Genomic DNA, 18,055 nt, shown 5'->3' with positions numbered 1-18,055 from the left:
TAGTTAATATATCTTAAATGTTTTCTACTTATTGAAGATTGAATATCCTTCAAATATCTTCCATTTCCATTTATGACTTCAGAATCTAAAGGCCTTCGTAAAAGTCCTTAAACTTAAAGACCAAAAACTATCCTTGAATATTTCACATCAAATTTCTCAATTTTTCCCAATGACTTTGATAAAGGATTTAATGATAACTATTTCCCACATACCACCAAAACAAATGTCCGGCATTTGTTGTGGATTTGTTTGCGACACACCGAACATGGCTGAAAAGGCGACTGACCAAACGAGTTCCACTAATGGTCATTTCTTTTGTTATAACGTTATGCTTTTAACCTTGGAAATGATTTTTGTTGTTGTGGTCGCTGTTGTTGTTAAACTATGACAAGGACGTCGGTTGGTTGATTTGGCTCCCCCTCATAATCGGGTCAAATTTTTTCGTTGAAGGTGGTACAATTGTCTACCTTGTCCAAGACGCTTTGTTGTCTTGTTCGAAACCCTTGTTATGGATAATAAACATTGCAATGAACCTAACAACACTACTTGCTAATCACCCCCTCCCCCTACCTTTTGGGTTCCGCCCCTCATTTCCATGGTGAGCGTAGTTGATGGTAAAGAAATTAAGAGGAGCCGTAGATAAAAAAATACCAACGACATTTGTATACAAATTTATGAAAAATGCCACAGAACGAAATATAAAATAAAACCATGACAGGCAGGCTTTTATGGTGTACAGATGAAGGAGGAGGGTGGCACACGACGACGAAGGCGACTAACGACGACGTCGCCTCCGATCCGATCCAAGGCAAGGCATGGCAGAAAACAAACAAATCACCGGCAACCAGGCTGCGGCAGCTATCCAAAGCGTTAGCTTCGTTGTTAACGGCAAACGCTGTCAAGAAGATGACGGCAGACAATGCCACCGCGTCCCTCCCCTCTCTCTCTCTGACCAAACAACAATTGCGATGCGAACTGTTGTTGATGATGATGATGATGATGACAAGCGGCGTCGGTCAGTCAAACGTATGTTTTTCATTCGAAATTCCATGGACGACAACGATGGCGCTGCCGACGGCGACGGCGACAGCGACAGCGACGACGATGAAAGCGTTGCTTGAATTTCTCTATGGCCTGGCCAAAGTGAAAAATTTTAGTGTTTCTGCCGCCATCGCCAAACTCCGCACCACATATCGTAGCCGACTAACGTGATACCACCGACGCGCCTTGGGCCCGCTGCCATTCGTTGTTTCTGTTTCTTTATTTTGGTTAATAACAAATCGAAGTGACATTTTTCCTTTCTTTCATTTCAAAATCTTTGTTGCTGTTTTCCTCTGTTATTTATTTTTGTTGTTGTTGTGAGATTTTATATATTTTTCATAAATTTCCTACAACTTTTATGCCAAAATGGAATTGTCATTGAGTTCCTAGTTATAACCGTTGTTGCTGACTGATGCGTGAATAAAAGAAAAAAAAAACCTTGTGAAAACCCTCCTCCAACATTGAAATAGATAACATTACAATAACAACAACAACAACTTTATCCCATTGTTAACATAAGGATAGACAAAAAAAGGAAGCAAACAAGAAACGCAAAATACACCAGAAAAAAAGACGTCATCGCCAAGTTTATACAACCGACACCGGAAAAACAAGGCGCCCAAACAACAAAAAATTTAGCTGCCCTGTCGTTCTTCGCCTTCGCAAAAAATAATTCACATTTTTATTCAGTGTTTGAATTCAACAACATTTCGCCACAATGATTAACAGTTCCTTTCAATTTTCTTGTAAATATCCAAAAAAAAAAATAGTTTTAAAATTTTATTTAACAAAAAATGTATTTCCATCCGCATTACTTGACTCTCCGAAGCGCAACCCAACAACGTTTACTAACTGTTCGAAAATGTTTCTTTTTTTTTTCTTTTCATCGCCCATCGGATTTTCTTCAATCGCAACGACCGACGACGACTACAGCTGACGACGATTCGGATAATTGCCCACACGATTTCGAAGGCGGTGGTTCGGATCTAGAATACGGTTTATCCGATTTTAATGGTTTGCATCTGAACTCGTACAGTGGCGGCATGCAGGCAGAGATTCAGGTAAGAATGACTAGTACACACACACACACATACATACATATATGAATAATACAAACACACATATAAAAGATATGCTACATGAACAGCAGAGAGGTTCTCAGTAAAATAAGTGAAACTGTCATATGTTTACATGAACCGAATTATGCATACATACCCTAGGTCTAAGGGTAGGGCCGAATTTTGTATATAGGTACCTCTTGAATGTGAAGACAATTTTGGAGGAAAATTTAAGCTATCAACATTTAAGAGTCACGTGTAAAGTGATTTTTATGGCATACTTCTAGGCGCTGCCAATAATTTTTATACCCTCCACCATACATAGTATAGAGTGTATATTAAGTTCGTCATTCTGTTTGTAACTCATCGAAATAATAATTTTAGACCTAGCAGAGTATGCATATTCTTGATCAGCGTAAAATTCTAAGACGATTTAGCCCTTTCCACCCGTCCGTCTGTCGTTATCACGCTAGAGTCAAAACGAATAAAGATAGGAAGTTAAAATTTTGCACAGATTAGTCTTTTGTCAGCAGGCAGGTCAAGTTCGAAGATGGGCTATATCAGTCCACAATATCATACAACAGCCATGTAGCGGTAAAAATTGCGTGTGTAGGTCCAGGTCTCCGTATATGCCCTATATATCGGTACCTCCCTATATTCGGTATTTTGACGATTTTAGGTACAAAATTCATCGAATTTTTTTTCATATTTCGTATTTGAAGTTCCTAATGGGTACTACATCCTATTTTAGAAAATTGCCTATGTATAGGTACTTTGATGATTTTAGGTACAATATTCAGCGGAATTGTTTTGAATTTCGTATTTGAAGTTCCCAATAGGTATTAAAACCTGTGACATCAAATTATCTATGCAGGTTCACGTCTTCGTATAGCCCCCATATAACGGTACCTCCCTATATTCGGTATTTTGATGATTTTAGCGACATCATTCACCGGAATTGATTCAAATTTCATACTTGAAATTCCTGATGGGTACTACAGGATATGACAAAAATTTGTCTATGCAGGTCCAGGTATTCGTACAGCCCCCGTTAATATATCGGGACCTCCCTATATTCGGTATTTTTACTTGATTTTAGGTAAAATATTTACCGAAATTGTTTGAAATTTCGTATTTGAAGTTCCTAATCGGTACCACAGCCTGTGACAGAAAATTGTCTATGCAGGTCCAGACCCATGTAACGGTACCTCCCTATATCACGTTTTTTTGAAGATTTTAGCTACATTACTCATCGGAATTGTTTCATATTTCGTTTTTGAAGTTCCTAATCGGTACCACAGCCTGTGACAGAAAATTGTCTATGCAGTCCTTGTCTTTGTATAGCCCCCATATATCGGTACCTCCCTATATGCGGAAATTGTTGGTACAATATTCACCGAAATTGTTTGATATTTCGTATTTGTAGTTTCTAATAAGGTACTACACACTTATCTGTGACAAGGTACTACAGCCTGTGACATGTAATTTTCTTTGGGGTACAGGTCTTCGTATACCCCCTATATATCGGTACTTCCCTATATTCAGCAATTTGACTATTTTAGGTACAAATCACTGGAATTGTTTCAAATTTCGTATTTGAAGTTCCAGGTCCAGGTCTTCGTATAGCCCCGATACAATGGTACCTCAATATATACGGTATTTTGATAATTTTAGCTACATTATTAACTGGATTTTTTCGTATTTGAATATTGTAATGGCTTAATTCCAAAGGTGCCTATGTAGTACCACGTCTTCGTATATCACCCAATATAACGGCCTATATTCGTCATTTTTAGGATTTTATACAGAAAAATTTTGAAAAATTTCAAATTCGTTCCAAATGGTGGAGTGCATTCAAAGTAGATGAGTCGAGTTTCTTGAATGTGGATCGAATTTTGAACTGCTAAATGCTAATTTACACCTCACGATAGGGTTATATTTGAAATGATTTTTCTAGCATATTTTTAGGGACTTTTAATTAAATGCTGTACTGACAATCAACTGAAGTTTCATCCATAGAGAATATTGGTTGTGAAGATGGACCATATTTACCTAATACCGTACGACGAGGAAGGTACCGTTATGTGGGACTATACCATTAAATATAAAATTGACAAAATAATTCAAAACCCTGCAAACGAATTGCTGTTATTACCCCCGATACGATTAACTCCACTTAGAATATCTCAACACCCACACACTATTAGTTGGGAACGTAGCCTGGAAGGTACCGTTAAATGGGGACTATATCGAAATCTATACCTATCTTGCAATATTTCTGTAACATATTTCGCTGTAGTCTAAGTTCAAATTTTTAGAAAAAAACCCTCGATATAGACAAAATGCAGAGGTTCATTTATATCGGCGCTATTATAAAACATTGAAGGTTTTACAGAGGTTTTCTACCCCCTTGAAAACCAAAATGCCAAATAAGGACCAAAACAATTCAAAAATGCGGCCAAGACCCCGGAATTAGCTATTTGAGGGTTATACCAAGACTTATATTTTTAATATTTGGCAAGGATGGAGTCTTCTTATTAAGAACTCATCTATGCAACATATGTCTTAATGTAAAATACTTGACATCGGGGAATACTCTTATATCGAGGCTATACCAAAAACTGGAACGACGGGACCCTTATTTAGCACAAATGATGTACCATTAAGGCCTGTATAAAACTGGAAAGTTCTTACGGTCCAAACTTGGTACACCGTAATGTAATTATCAAACTTAGATCGAGTTTGGAGATGGGTTTTATCGATCCAATCCTTTTGGTACGTCCACCGCAAAAGGTCGAACTTTCAAAAAAAAAAAAAAAAACGTTTTACTGCACAGATTGATAAAGGATAATCTGATTTTGCTCCAACTTTGTACATTCTAATATTTGCATCAGCGCTATGTCAGGTACGAAAATGGACAATATCGGTTCACTCCATCAAGTAGCTCCCCCACAAAGGATCAACATTTTGTATAATTATAACTCTTATAAAATATGATATAGTAGTCCGATTGTCTTCCGGTTACACACATCACAATGCTTTTATTAACCCTAGGTCTGGTGTGAAGATGGAATATATCGGTCCACTCCTTCTGGTACCAACCCCACAAAGGGTCAACATTTTGAATAACCATGAAGGGCATAAAACGGAAAATTAACATTCGATTCCATTCACACTTGACACATCTCAATATTTCTATCAACAGAAGATCTGTTATAAAAATGGTAGAGATCGGACCATTCCTTCTGGACAAAGAGTCAATGTTTTGAATAGGCAAAACGATTATTAAATCCGAAATAAGCATCCGATTCTCTTAATATTTCACATATCCCATTATTTCTACTAACACAAGATCTGCTGTGAAGATGAAATATATCGGTCCACTCCTTCTGGAACCTCCCCCAAAAAGGGTAAAAATTTTTAATATCCATGGAGATAATAAAACATGAAATTAAAATTCAGACTTGTTACATCCCAATATTTTCATCAACACAAGATCTGTTATAAAGGCGGTAGAGATCGGACCATTTCCTCTGGAACCTCCCCCTCATAGTATTCAAGATTTTGAAAAACAAAACGCTCAAAGAAAAACTTCACACATACAAACATTGTATTTATCCAATAACTTATAAACAGCTTCATCGACAATTTTGGCTCCGTCGCACATTTGCAAGACTACAATTTTCAATCTCATCTCTTTGGGTCACTAATAGTTAATTTGAAAAAGAAACTATGATATATCCGTCCACATCCATCCCCCTATGAAAAAGTTTTCAAATATTTCCCATTAAATTGTAGAGTGCATGCCACGGGCGGATATGACCTAACTCAATTCCGTTCGAATGTCAATCTTGTTATCCACTGCATAAAATAGAAATAAACTGTTATACACGAACTTATCCACAGTAGCGAGCGCTTTTCTTTTATACCCATTTCGAAAGCTAACATTGCTGTTACAGAAAGCTTTGCAAGTTCAGCCATTAATATCAGAAGTTAAGTGTACATGTAAACACATTGATTTTCCAATGAATCAAATGGGCTTTATGTATGTTTTTGTTAGTAATGCCAACATGAATTTCTTAAAAAAACGCAAAGACATTATTTTAAAATATTAATTTTTATATATTATACGTAGATAATTTTTTGGTACATTTTAATTCTGAAAATATATATAGTATCCATCGTGAATATATTTTCTCTTTCTCATCAGTATTACTTTAAATACTTCTATATGTTGGTTTTGTAAATAATTTCTAAAAACATTATTGTTTTCAACTTCATTACAGGCCGATTTGGATCGCCAGCATTTGTTGGGCGACAGACCACGTAATGGTGTCTACGAAAGTGTTGTCTCCGACGGCATTGAGGGCTTGGAACATCAAGAAAGGTAAGTGAGAACGAAGCCATTCATATAAAAACTATTTTAAGTTTTTTTTTTATTTTTTGGCTAACACACCTCCATGAAGGTGTAATAATTTTATAACCAAATTAGGAATAAAAATATTTAATTTTCGTAACGACGTCATTTAATAGTTGCGCATTGTTGAGAATCATTTGTTCAAATGGATTCATAGCTTTTCATGCCTGAGATATTCTCTTTGGTATTTTTTGTTAATAAGGCATATCAGGTGAACGTGTATTGTATCGTTTTCACACTGTCAACAAATTGGATGAAAACTAATATGAATAAGTATGGATGTCTGTACATAACTTGTTGTCATATTTTTTTAATAAAAAGAAAACTGCTTAATCAGTGGAACCTATCACATGGTAGTAAATACCACTAATCCGAAAAAAAAATAATAGCAGTCTAGATTTTATCACACCATGTTTTTTCGATAGAGAAACTAGTAGAACCCAATATTTTTTAGAGAAATTCTGTGGAACCCAATTATTTCTTATGGAACGCATTAATTCATATAGTAAATCTTGTGCAACAAACATTTTCTATAGAAAATCTTGTGGAACCCAATATGTTCCACAGAAAATCTTGTGGAACGCAATACTTCTTGTGGAACGCATTATTTTCTATAGAAAATTTTGTGGAACGCAATATTTCCTCTGGAAAATCTTGTGGAACACAATATTTCCTCTGGAAAATCTTGTGGAACGCAATATTTTCTCTGGAAAATCTTGTGGAACGCTATATTTTCTCTGGAAAATCTTGTGGAACACAATATTTTCTATAAAAAATTTTGTGGATTGTGGTCTTGTGGAATGCAATATTTTCTATGGTTAATCTTGCGGAACGTAATATTTTCCATAGAAAATCTTGTGGAACGCAATATTTTCCATAGAAAATCTTGTGGAACACAATATTTTCCATAGAAAATCTTGTGGAACATGATATTTTCTATTCAAAATCTTGCGGAACAATATTTTCAATACAAAAGCTTGTGGAACATAATATTTTCTATAGAAAATCTTGTGGAACGCATTATTTTCTGTGGAAAATCTTGTGGAACATAATATGTTTTACAGAAAATCTTGTGGAACGTATTTTTTTCTTTATAAAATCTTGTGGAACGCAATATTTTCTATAGAAAATCTTGTGGTCTTGTGGAACGCAATATTTTCTGTGGAAAATCTTGTGGAACATAATATTTTCTATAGAAAATCTTTCGGAACATAATATTTTCTATAGAAAATCTTTCGGAAAATAATATTTTCTATAGAAAATCCTGTGGAATGCAACATTTTCTATAGAAAATCCTGTGGAATGCAATATTTTCTATAGAAAATCCTGTGGAACGCAATATTTTCTATAGAAAATCCTGTGGAACGCAATATTTTCTATAGAAAATCCTGTGGAACGCAATATTTTCTATAGAAAATCCTGTGGAACGCAATATTTTCTAAAGAAAATCCTGTGGAACGCAATATTTTCTATAGAAAATCCTGTGGAACGCAATCTTTTCTATAGAAAATCCTGTGGAACGCAATCTTTTCTATAGAAAATCCTGTGGAACGCAATCTTTTCTATAGAAAATCCTGTGGAACGCAATCTTTTCTATAGAAAATCCTGAGGAACGCAATATTTTCTATAGGAAATCTTGTGGAATGCAATATTTTCTCTGGAAAATCTTGTGAAACGCAATATTTTCTCTGGAAAATCTTGTGGAACGCAATATTTTCTATAGATAATCCTGTGGAACGCAATATTTTCTATAGAAAATCCTGTGGAACGGAATATTTTCTGTAAAAATCTTGTTGATCGTAATATTTGCTATAGAAAATCTTGTGGGACGTAATATTTTTTATAGAAAATCTTATGGAACGCATTATTTTCGATAAAAAATATTGTGGAACGCATTATTTTCTATAGAAAATCGTGTGGAACGCATTATTTTCTAAGGAAAATCTTGTGGAACGCATTATTTTCTATAAATAAAATTGTGGAACGCATTTTTCATTAAAAATCTTGTGGAACGAATTATTTCTCTAGAAAATCTTGTGGAACGCAATATTTTCTCAAGAAAATCTTGTGGAACATATAATTTTCTATAGAAAATCTTGTGGAACGCAATATTTTCTATAGGAAATCTTGTGGAACATAATATTTTCTAAACTAAATCTTGTGGAGCATATAATTTTCTATAGAAAATCTTGTGGAACATATAATTTTCTATAGAAAATCTTGTGGAACACATAATTTTCTATAGATAATCTCGTGGAACATATAATTTTCTATAGGAAATCTTGTGGAATGCAATATTTTCAATAGGAAATCTTGTGGAACGCAATATTTTCAATAGGAAATCTTGTGGAACATAATATTTTCTATAGAAAATCTTGTGGAACATAATATTTTCTATAGAAAATCTTGTGGAACATAATATTTTCTATAGAAAATATTGTGGAACATAATATTTTCTATAGAAAATATTGTGGAACATAATATTTACTATAGAAAATCTTGTGGAACATAATATTTTCTGTAGATAATCTTTCGGAACATAATATTTTATGTAGAAAATTTTGTGGAACATAATATTTTCTATAGATAATCTTTCGGAACATAATATTTTATATAGAAAATTTTGTGGAACATAATATTTTCTATAGAAAATCTTGTGGAAAATACTATTTTCTTGTGGAGCATAATATTTTCTATAGAAAATCTTGTAGAACCTAAAATTTACTACAGCAATTTAGTTTATACTTGATCTTGTATCTATAGAAGACTACAATCATAAATTTCTAAAACTTCCCAACCTAATCTCCCACTTATTTTAAGCATTCCTTACTAAGTCCGCAATCGCATTACTATTAGTCTGTAAAGTACAGCGTAATATAAAAATGTCCAATTTGCATAAAATTATAGTTATAATATTCAAATGACTTAACTTGACCTTAACACTAAAATAGGGAATAATATAAAATAATTCTGACATTTAAAATCGAATTATCATGCCAATAATTCATACTTAGAGTTAGAATTAAATCAACGGAAACGGAAATCAGATTAAAGCGGGAAAACTTAGTAATTAATGTGCGTTACACCAGAGAAAATGTTCGTGACTCTTTGAGCAACCAAAGACTTACAGGACTTCATACTCACTCACATAAATTCTCTAACCAGGATATGCGAGAAAGAGTAAAGTTTGAATGGACTGTGATTACCTTCAAGCATGCTGTTACAATGAGGAAATGTGTTACGCATAACATAATATTCGTTGACCTCTCACCTTACTGGTGCTCTGCATGTTCGACGACAATGCCACATGTGGGCCAAAGTTCATGTTGCATTCACTCGACTCGCTGGCATAAACCTCCGACAGATTTTGTGTTTTCTCGTTTTGCCCCACCCCTTTCCTACCCTATTATCAACTTCAACAATGACGTCAACAACAGGATACTTTATTCTGCTCATGTTGTTCGTTTGCTTTCGTCATAATAAGGTTATGACCTCAATGGAGTGCAGGCAACAATCGAATTTACAACAAAATTTGTTATTCAACCTTTAAATGGGGCGAAATAAATACTGTAGTACTTTTTGTTCTGCTTCCTCTTTTCTTCTTAAAGGCCATTAGATAAGTTTTCATTCCATTTATCAAGGAAATGTGGTGAGGGCCCCCTTCTCCAACGAGACATGAACTAAAAATAGAAATAGATTAGAAGTTAAGCTATAAATAGACATGGACATGCACAACTTTTTTTCTTAGTCATTGAAAATGCCATCTTTGTGACGACGACGACGAAGGCAATTGGTTGGGAAAGACAATGCCAATGATGAATAATCGATAATTATACAAAATATTTCTCATAAATAAGAAAATGAAACAAATAAACTTATAAATAAAAACAAAAAGAAATATTTTTGGATGAAAGCGAGAGTGCCATACCATACCACCTGCACAGAAAGTATGATTCAGTTGTGGTTAATATTTTCCCAATTAATATCGCAAATACATAACATTACAATGCGGATATAGAATATCATTTTAATATAAAATTCCGTTCCACAAAATTTTCATTACAGAAAATAGTATGTTCCACAAGATTTTCTCTAGAAAATATTATATTCCACAAGATTTTATATAGAAAGTAATAAGTTCCATTAGACTTTCCATAGAAAATATTATGGTCCCCAAAATTCTTAATGGAAAATATTATATTCCACAAGATTTTCTTCAGGAAAATATTATGTTCCACAAGATTTTCTATAGAAAATACTGCGTTCCACATGATTTTCTAAAGAAAATATTACGTTCCACAAGATTTTAATAATTAATATTATGTTCCACAAGATTTTAATAATTAATATTATGTTCCACAAAATCTTCAATGGAAATTATTGTGTTCCACAAGATCTTCAATGGAAATTATTGTGTTCCACAAGATTTTCAGTGGAAAATATTTTGTTCTACAAGATTTTCTATAAAAGATATTATGTTCCACAAGATTTCCCATGGAAAATATTATGTTCCACAAGATTTCCCATGGAAAATATTATGTTCCACAAGATTTCCCATGGAAAAAATTATGTTCCACAAGATTTTCTATGGAAAATATTAAGTTCCACAAGATTTTCTATGGAAAATATAAAGTTCCACAAGATTTTCTATGGAAAATATTAAGTTCCACAAGATTTTCTATGGAAAATATTATGTTCCACAAGATTTTCTATGGAAAATGTTATGTTTCACAAGATTTTCTATGGAAAATATTATGTTCCACAAGATTTTCTATAGAAAATATTATGTTCCACAAGATTTTCTATAGAAAATATTATGTTCCACAAGATTTTCTATAGAAAATATTATGTTCCACAAGATTTTCTATAGAAAATATTATGTTCCACAAGATTTTCTATAGAAAATACTGCGTTCCACAAGATTTTCTATAGAAAATATTATGTTCCACAAGATTTTCTATAGAAAATATTATGTTCCACAAGATTTTCTATAGAAAATATTATGTTACACAAGATTTTCTATAGAAAATATTATGTTCCACAAGATTTTCTATAGAAAATATTATGTTCCACAAGATTTTCTAAAATATTATGTTCCACAAGATTTTCTATAGAAAATATTATGTTCCAAAAGATTTTCTATAGAAAATATTATGTTCCACAAAATTTTCTATAGAAAATATTATGTTCCACAAGATTTTCTATAGAATATTACATTCCACAAAACTTTCTATTGAAAATTGAAAAAAATTAAAATTTTATGTTCCACAAAATTTTCCAAAGAAAATATTTTCTTCCACAAGATTTTCAATAGAAAATATTCCGTTTCACAGTATTTTCTACAGAAAATATTATGTTCTACAAACTTTTTCTACATAAAATAGTACGTTCCAAACAAATTTGTGTTAAAATATTACAATCCTCAAAAAATTTTCAAAAAAAAAATGTTTCACATGATTGTCTTCCACAAAATTCTTTAAGGCATTATGCATTCCGTAATACTATTTTGTAAAAATTCTCAAAGCAATACCCATTCCAATGTCTCAAGCCGGAAAGATCAGTTCGCATTTGATAAGTTTTGGATTTTTTTATTTTTCAAAATAATCGAATTCAGTGAATATCAGCTGAAGTTCGAAGTTACGGTTCGTTGCACTTCAAAATGACAATTATTCAAAATCTTAAAAACCATACGAAACAAATATATTGTTTTTATTCCGCTTTTAACAAAAAACAGCATCAGCAACAACAACAGTAATAATTCATAAACAGTAATTATTTCACTCATTGTTGGGACGCAAAGCGGGCTTGGTGTGGTTAAAATGTTTCAATTGTTTTATTAAAAGCGTACAAAATTAAAACCATATAATATTTCAAGCGATTCATTTTCACATGAGGGACTTTTTAAATGAATTCTGTCGTGTGCGGTTTTGTTAAGATTTTTCTGTTGTTATTATTAATTTTAGCAATCATATGCTGGGAACGGGAATTTATGAGTCTAATTATAATAACTCATGAGATTTTCGAAATCATTTTTGATTTATTATTTTATGATGGAATTGCTGTGATATGATATCTGCATTGAACAAGCCATTGAGAATTTTTTTTTCTATATCTTCAAGACGTTTTTTGAGAAAATAAGACTATTGAGCAAATGTTTTATTGAAAATAAAAAGTTCTGCACGATTTTCCGTAGAAAGTTCCACAAGATTTTCGATATAAAATAATAGGTTTCATAATATTCTTTAGAGAAAACATGTCATTCCACAACATTTTGTACGGAATATATTGCGTTCCACAAGATTTTCTATAGAAAATATTAGGTTCCACAGGACTTTTTATAAAAAATATTAGTTTCCACAAGATTTTCTATAAAAATTGAGTTCCACAAGAAAAAATTTACTTTCACACACAAGATTTTCTATAGAAAATATTGCATTCCACAAAATTTTCTATAGAAAATATTCGTTCCACAAGTTTTTCCATGGAATATATTTCGTTCTACAAGATTTTCTATTGAAAATATTGAGTTCCACAAGATTTTCTATTGAAAATATTGAATTGCACAAGATTTTCTATTGAAAATATTGAGTTGCACAAGATTTTCTATTGAAAATATTGAGTTGCACAAGATTTTCTATTGAAAATATTGAGTTGCACAAGATTTTCTATTGAAAATATTGAGTTCCAGAAGATTTTTTATGGAAAATATTGAGTTCCACAAGATTTTTTATGGAAAATATTGATTTCCAATAGATTTTCCATAGAAAATATTGACTTTCACACACAAGATTTTCTGTAGAAAATATTGCGTTCCACATGATTTTCTAAATAAAATATTACGTTCCACAAGATTTTCTAAAGAAAATATTACGTTCCACAATATTTTCCATAGAAAATATTACGTTCCACAATATTTTCCATAGAAAATATTACGTTCCACAATATTTCCATAGAAAATATTACGTTCCACAATATTTTCCATAGAAAATATTACGTTCCACAATATTTTCCATAGAAAATATTACGTCCCGCAAGATTTTCCATAGAAAATATTGCATTCCACAAGATTTTCTATAGAAAATATTGCATTCCACAAGATTTTCTATAGAAAATATTGCATTCCATAAGATTTTCTATAGAAAATATTGCGTTCCACAAGATTTTCTATAGCAAATATTCCGTTTCACAAGATTTTCTATAGAAAATATTGCGTTCCACAAGAATTTCTAAAGAAAATATTGCGTTCCACAAGATTTTCTAAAGAAATTATTGCGTTCCACAAGATTTTCTAAAGAAAATATTGCGTTCCACAAGATTTTCTAAAGAAAATTTTGCGTTCCACAAGATTTTCTAAAGAAAATTTTGCGTTCCACAAGATTTTCTATGGAAAATATTGCGTTCCACAAGATTTTCTAAAGAAAATATTGCGTTCCACAAGATTTTCTAAAGAAAATATTACGTTCCACAATATTTTTCATAGAAATTATTCCTTTCCGCAAGGTTTTCTATAGAAAATAGTCCGTTCCACAAGATTTTTCATGCGTTCCACAAGATTTTCTTCAGAAAATATTGCAATTCACAAAAATATTCCATTCCACAATATTTTCTCTAGCAAATAATACGATCCACAAGATTTTCTAGAGAAAATATTGCGTTGCACAAGATTTTCCATACGTTCCACAATATTATAATTTTAAATATTACGTTCCGCAAGACACACACAAAAAACACATTCCTTCTTGGCCTGCAAATCTTTCATTAGGTTTTCTTCAATATTTTTTTCTAAAGTCATAAATTAGTTCACCATATCCACACATGACCTCATTCTTTTATCTTAAAATGTCATGCCAGGTCACAGTTAAAGATTTCTGACTCATCTACGATAACTTAATTTTGAATTTCCATCTGCGACTTAACGAAATTGACAACATTGTTTGTAATTATTAGCAAGATTGGCGAAATTCTCTACTCCCCCATTGCAAATTCTCTCTTCAAATTTGATTAAGTCACATCCATGCACTCCTCTCTCTCTCTCTCTCCTACCATCATCTCATTATCTAGTTCTCATTTATGAATATGCACTGCTAAACAGATTGACATTTCGCACTCAGCTTGGCCGCCGACTGGTGGCATATGACGCCACTTTATGTCTATAATTGTCGATGTCAGACGTCATGTCAGCATGACGTGTAGTTGTCACCTTCGTTCTCTCCTAAAAATAAAACAATAAAACTAAAAAAATCGCAAATTTCGCAAAAACAAAACAGAAATAAATTTTTCATATTGCCATTGCATATCAATCGCCATAATGGCCTTTCAGGCTCCCCCAATGTCTGTGCGAGAGTGTGTGTGTGTATGGGTGAATCGCACATCGTTTATGGACTTCAAACCCAAAATAGCCGTAGCAAATTTAGAGCGTGTAAGCCCTGAACGAATATTTTCAAAACAAACCAAACGCTCATCCGACGCCCATTGACAAGTTTTTTTTTTATTTTTGTTTTGCTATAGTTTTCTTGTGCTCGTTTATAATTTGCATATTGTTTGTTTTGTTTTTATTTCTTTCTCTCTTTGTAATTCTGTCTTTATTTATAAATTTGCAAAGTGATTTGTGAGAATTTATGGTTATTTACATTGGAATAACACAATTTTACCCCAAATGTGCGAATATGTGCCTTAATTTTATGTCAAGACTATTTTTAGGATAATATGAGATGTGAATAATTTAAGAATCCTGCCATGTAATCAAATTGGCCATAAAAAGTTTAACCTAATTCAGTTTTAAATTCATATTCCTTTGTTTAAAAACAAAGGTTTGCATTGCTAAACTCTGACCACAATTTTAAAATTTTCCATGGAAGTTATTTTTGATCAGAGCAAATTCCAAAATACATTCTACATTTGGAATTGATACGTTTCACAAGATTTCAATGGATTCCACAAGGGAATCTTAAAATATTTCGTTCCATACGATGTTCTATGGAAAATACTACGTTCCACTAGATTTCCTACAGAAAATATATTGCATTCCACAAGATTTAATATTGAAGATTTTCTATGGAAAATATCATGTTCCACAAGATTTTCTATTGATAATATTACATTCCACAAGATTTTCAATGGAAACTATTGCGTTCCACAAGATTTTCTAATTAAAATATTGCGTTGCACAAAATTTCCCATTGAAAATATTGCGTACCACAGGATTTTCAATGGAAACTATTGCGTTCCACAGGATTTTCAATGGAAACTATTGCGTTCCACAAGATTTTCTATGGAAACTATTTCGTTCCACAAGATTTTCTATGGAAACTATTGCGTTCCACAAGATTTTCTATGGAAACTATTGCGTTCCACAAGATTTTCTATGGAAACTATTGCGTTCCACAAGATTTTCTATAGAAACTATTGCGTCTCACAATATTTTCTATAGCAACTATTGCGTTCCTTTTCAAAATATTACGTTCCACAAGATTTTCTATTTAAAATATTACCTTCTACAAAATTTCCCATTGAAAAATTGCGTTCCACTGGATTTTCTATGGAAAATATTACGTTCCACAAGATTTTCTATTGAAAATTTACGTCCCATAAGATTTTCAATGGAAAATATTGTGTTCCACAAGATTTTCGATGGAAAATATTGTGTTCCACAAGATTTTCGATGGAAAATATTGTGTTCCACAAGATTTTCTATTTAAAATATTACCTTCTACAAAATTTCCCATTGAAAAATTGCGTTCCACTGGATTTTCTATGGAAAATATTACGTTCCACAAGATTTTCTATTGAAAATTTACGTCCCATAAGATTTTCTTTAGAAACCATTGTGTCCCACAAGATTTTCAATGGAACATATTGCGTTCCACAAAGTTTCCCATTGCAAATATTGCGTTCCACAAGATTTTCCACAAACTTTTCAACATGGGGAGCTTTGGTCTTCACGAAACAGTTTCCTAGATTAAAACATATTCTCTTCGTTTCTTTTTAATTATTCTATAGAATCAAGAGTTTCCTCTCTCCATGCAAATGTTTGCACTTGACAAGGTAATCAGAACCAAGGTTAACGTGAAATTGTGTAAATTAGCCGAAATTTATGACATATCCAGGTTATGTGTGCAGCTTGTTTGTTGATTTTATATCTCTACAGAAATTAACAAAAAAAACGTTTCTTTGTAATAAAATGTCTGAAATTTGTTCCCTTGGTTATGTAGTAGGGCACTTAAAGATAATTTATTACCACAACAATTTCTGCGATAACTGTGAGCTTGGAAAGCAGGAACAACAACAATAACAGACGAAATGTAATTTTAGACCTGCAGATCAAGGAAATGTCTATCATTTTCAAATAGTCTCAGGGAGACAAGGAATATTATCTCTACTTCGAGTGTTTGCAGTGTTCTTTTTTTGGAACTGCCACCCACAATGCTTTGTTCTTGCTTTTGAAAATTTCGTAATTTTCCAATTTTTTTTGTGGTCTGACAACGCCAACGCAAAACAAAAGTTTTGTTTATTTTACTAAAATACCGCATTATTTATCTGGAAATTCTCGATGAGAACGCAATTGTGTTTTGACCCGAAAGATACTGGTTTGTTTATTTTCCGCCGACATTGAAACGAATTTTTGTATAATACTTTGGTTCTGCCAGGCTGTTTGCTTGCCTGCCTGCTTGCCATCCATTGCTTCCTGCCATGCTGAGTGAAAGATCCCTCCTCAAGCTTACCATGCGAATTTTCAAAGGAAATTGATAATTATTGTAGTTTTTGTTCGATTACGATGCCATATGCTTTCCAAAGAATAGCCCACAAATCAGTTTGGAATGGTTAAGTGGGATCGGAATCGTTAATGTCAATAATACAAAAATGCAAGGTGAATAGAAAATGTAGTGGGAAGTCTATATCAGAGTTATAGAATATAGAAAATAATGCGTCCCACAAGAATTTCTATAGAAAATAATGCGTCCCACAAGAATTTCTATAGAAAATAATGCATCCCAGAAGATTTTCTATAGAAAATAATGCATCCCAGAAGATTTTCTATAGAAAATAATGCGTCCCAGAAGATTTTCTATAGAAAATAATGCGATCCACAAGATTTTCTCTAGAAAATAATGCGTTCCACAAGATTTTCTCTATAGGAAATATTGCGTTCCACGAGGTTTTCCAGAGAAAATATCGTGTTCCACAAGATTTTCCGGAGAAAATATTGCGTTCCACAAGATTTTCTGTGGAAAATATTGCGTCCCACAAGATTTTCTATGGGAAATCCCATAATGCGTTTTCTCAGAGAAAATATTGTGTTCCACAAGATTTTCTCAGAGAAAATATTTTGTTCTACAAGATTTTCTATGGAAAATATTGTCTTCCACAAGATTTTCTATGGAAAATATTGTCTTCCACAAGATTTTCTATGGAAAATATTGTCTTCCACAAGATTTTCTATGGAAAATATTGTGTCCCACAAGACGAGATAATATTCCTTGTCTCCCTGAGACTGTTTGAAAATATTTTCTAAAAAAAATCTTGTGGAAAATATTGTGTC

The 18,055-nt window shown here is 32.5% G+C and overlaps 1 protein-coding gene across 3 annotated transcripts in view; it reads left to right on the top strand.

Annotated features, from left to right (window-relative positions):
- Positions 1 to 18,055, top strand: part of LOC101894550 (protein GDAP2 homolog) — a 222,314-nt gene that overhangs the window by 161,583 nt on the left and 42,676 nt on the right. For 2 of the 3 annotated variants that reach the window (XM_059120076.1, XM_059120078.1), the window contains exons 9-10: positions 1,975 to 2,102; positions 6,386 to 6,486. In XM_059120076.1, coding sequence (XP_058976059.1) covers positions 1,975 to 2,102; positions 6,386 to 6,486 — 229 coding nt within the window. Of the gene's footprint in view, positions 1 to 1,510; positions 1,788 to 1,974; positions 2,103 to 6,385; positions 6,487 to 18,055 lie in introns of those variants that run through there. The other variant, XM_059120079.1, reaches the window with a different exon arrangement.

Source organism: Musca domestica, unplaced genomic scaffold (assembly GCF_030504385.1).
Source record: "Musca domestica strain aabys unplaced genomic scaffold, Musca_domestica.polishedcontigs.V.1.1 16, whole genome shotgun sequence".
NCBI lineage: Eukaryota > Metazoa > Arthropoda > Insecta > Diptera > Muscidae > Musca > Musca domestica.
The sequence above is the reverse complement of the archived record's forward strand: the minus strand, read 5'-3'. Positions and strand labels throughout refer to the sequence as shown.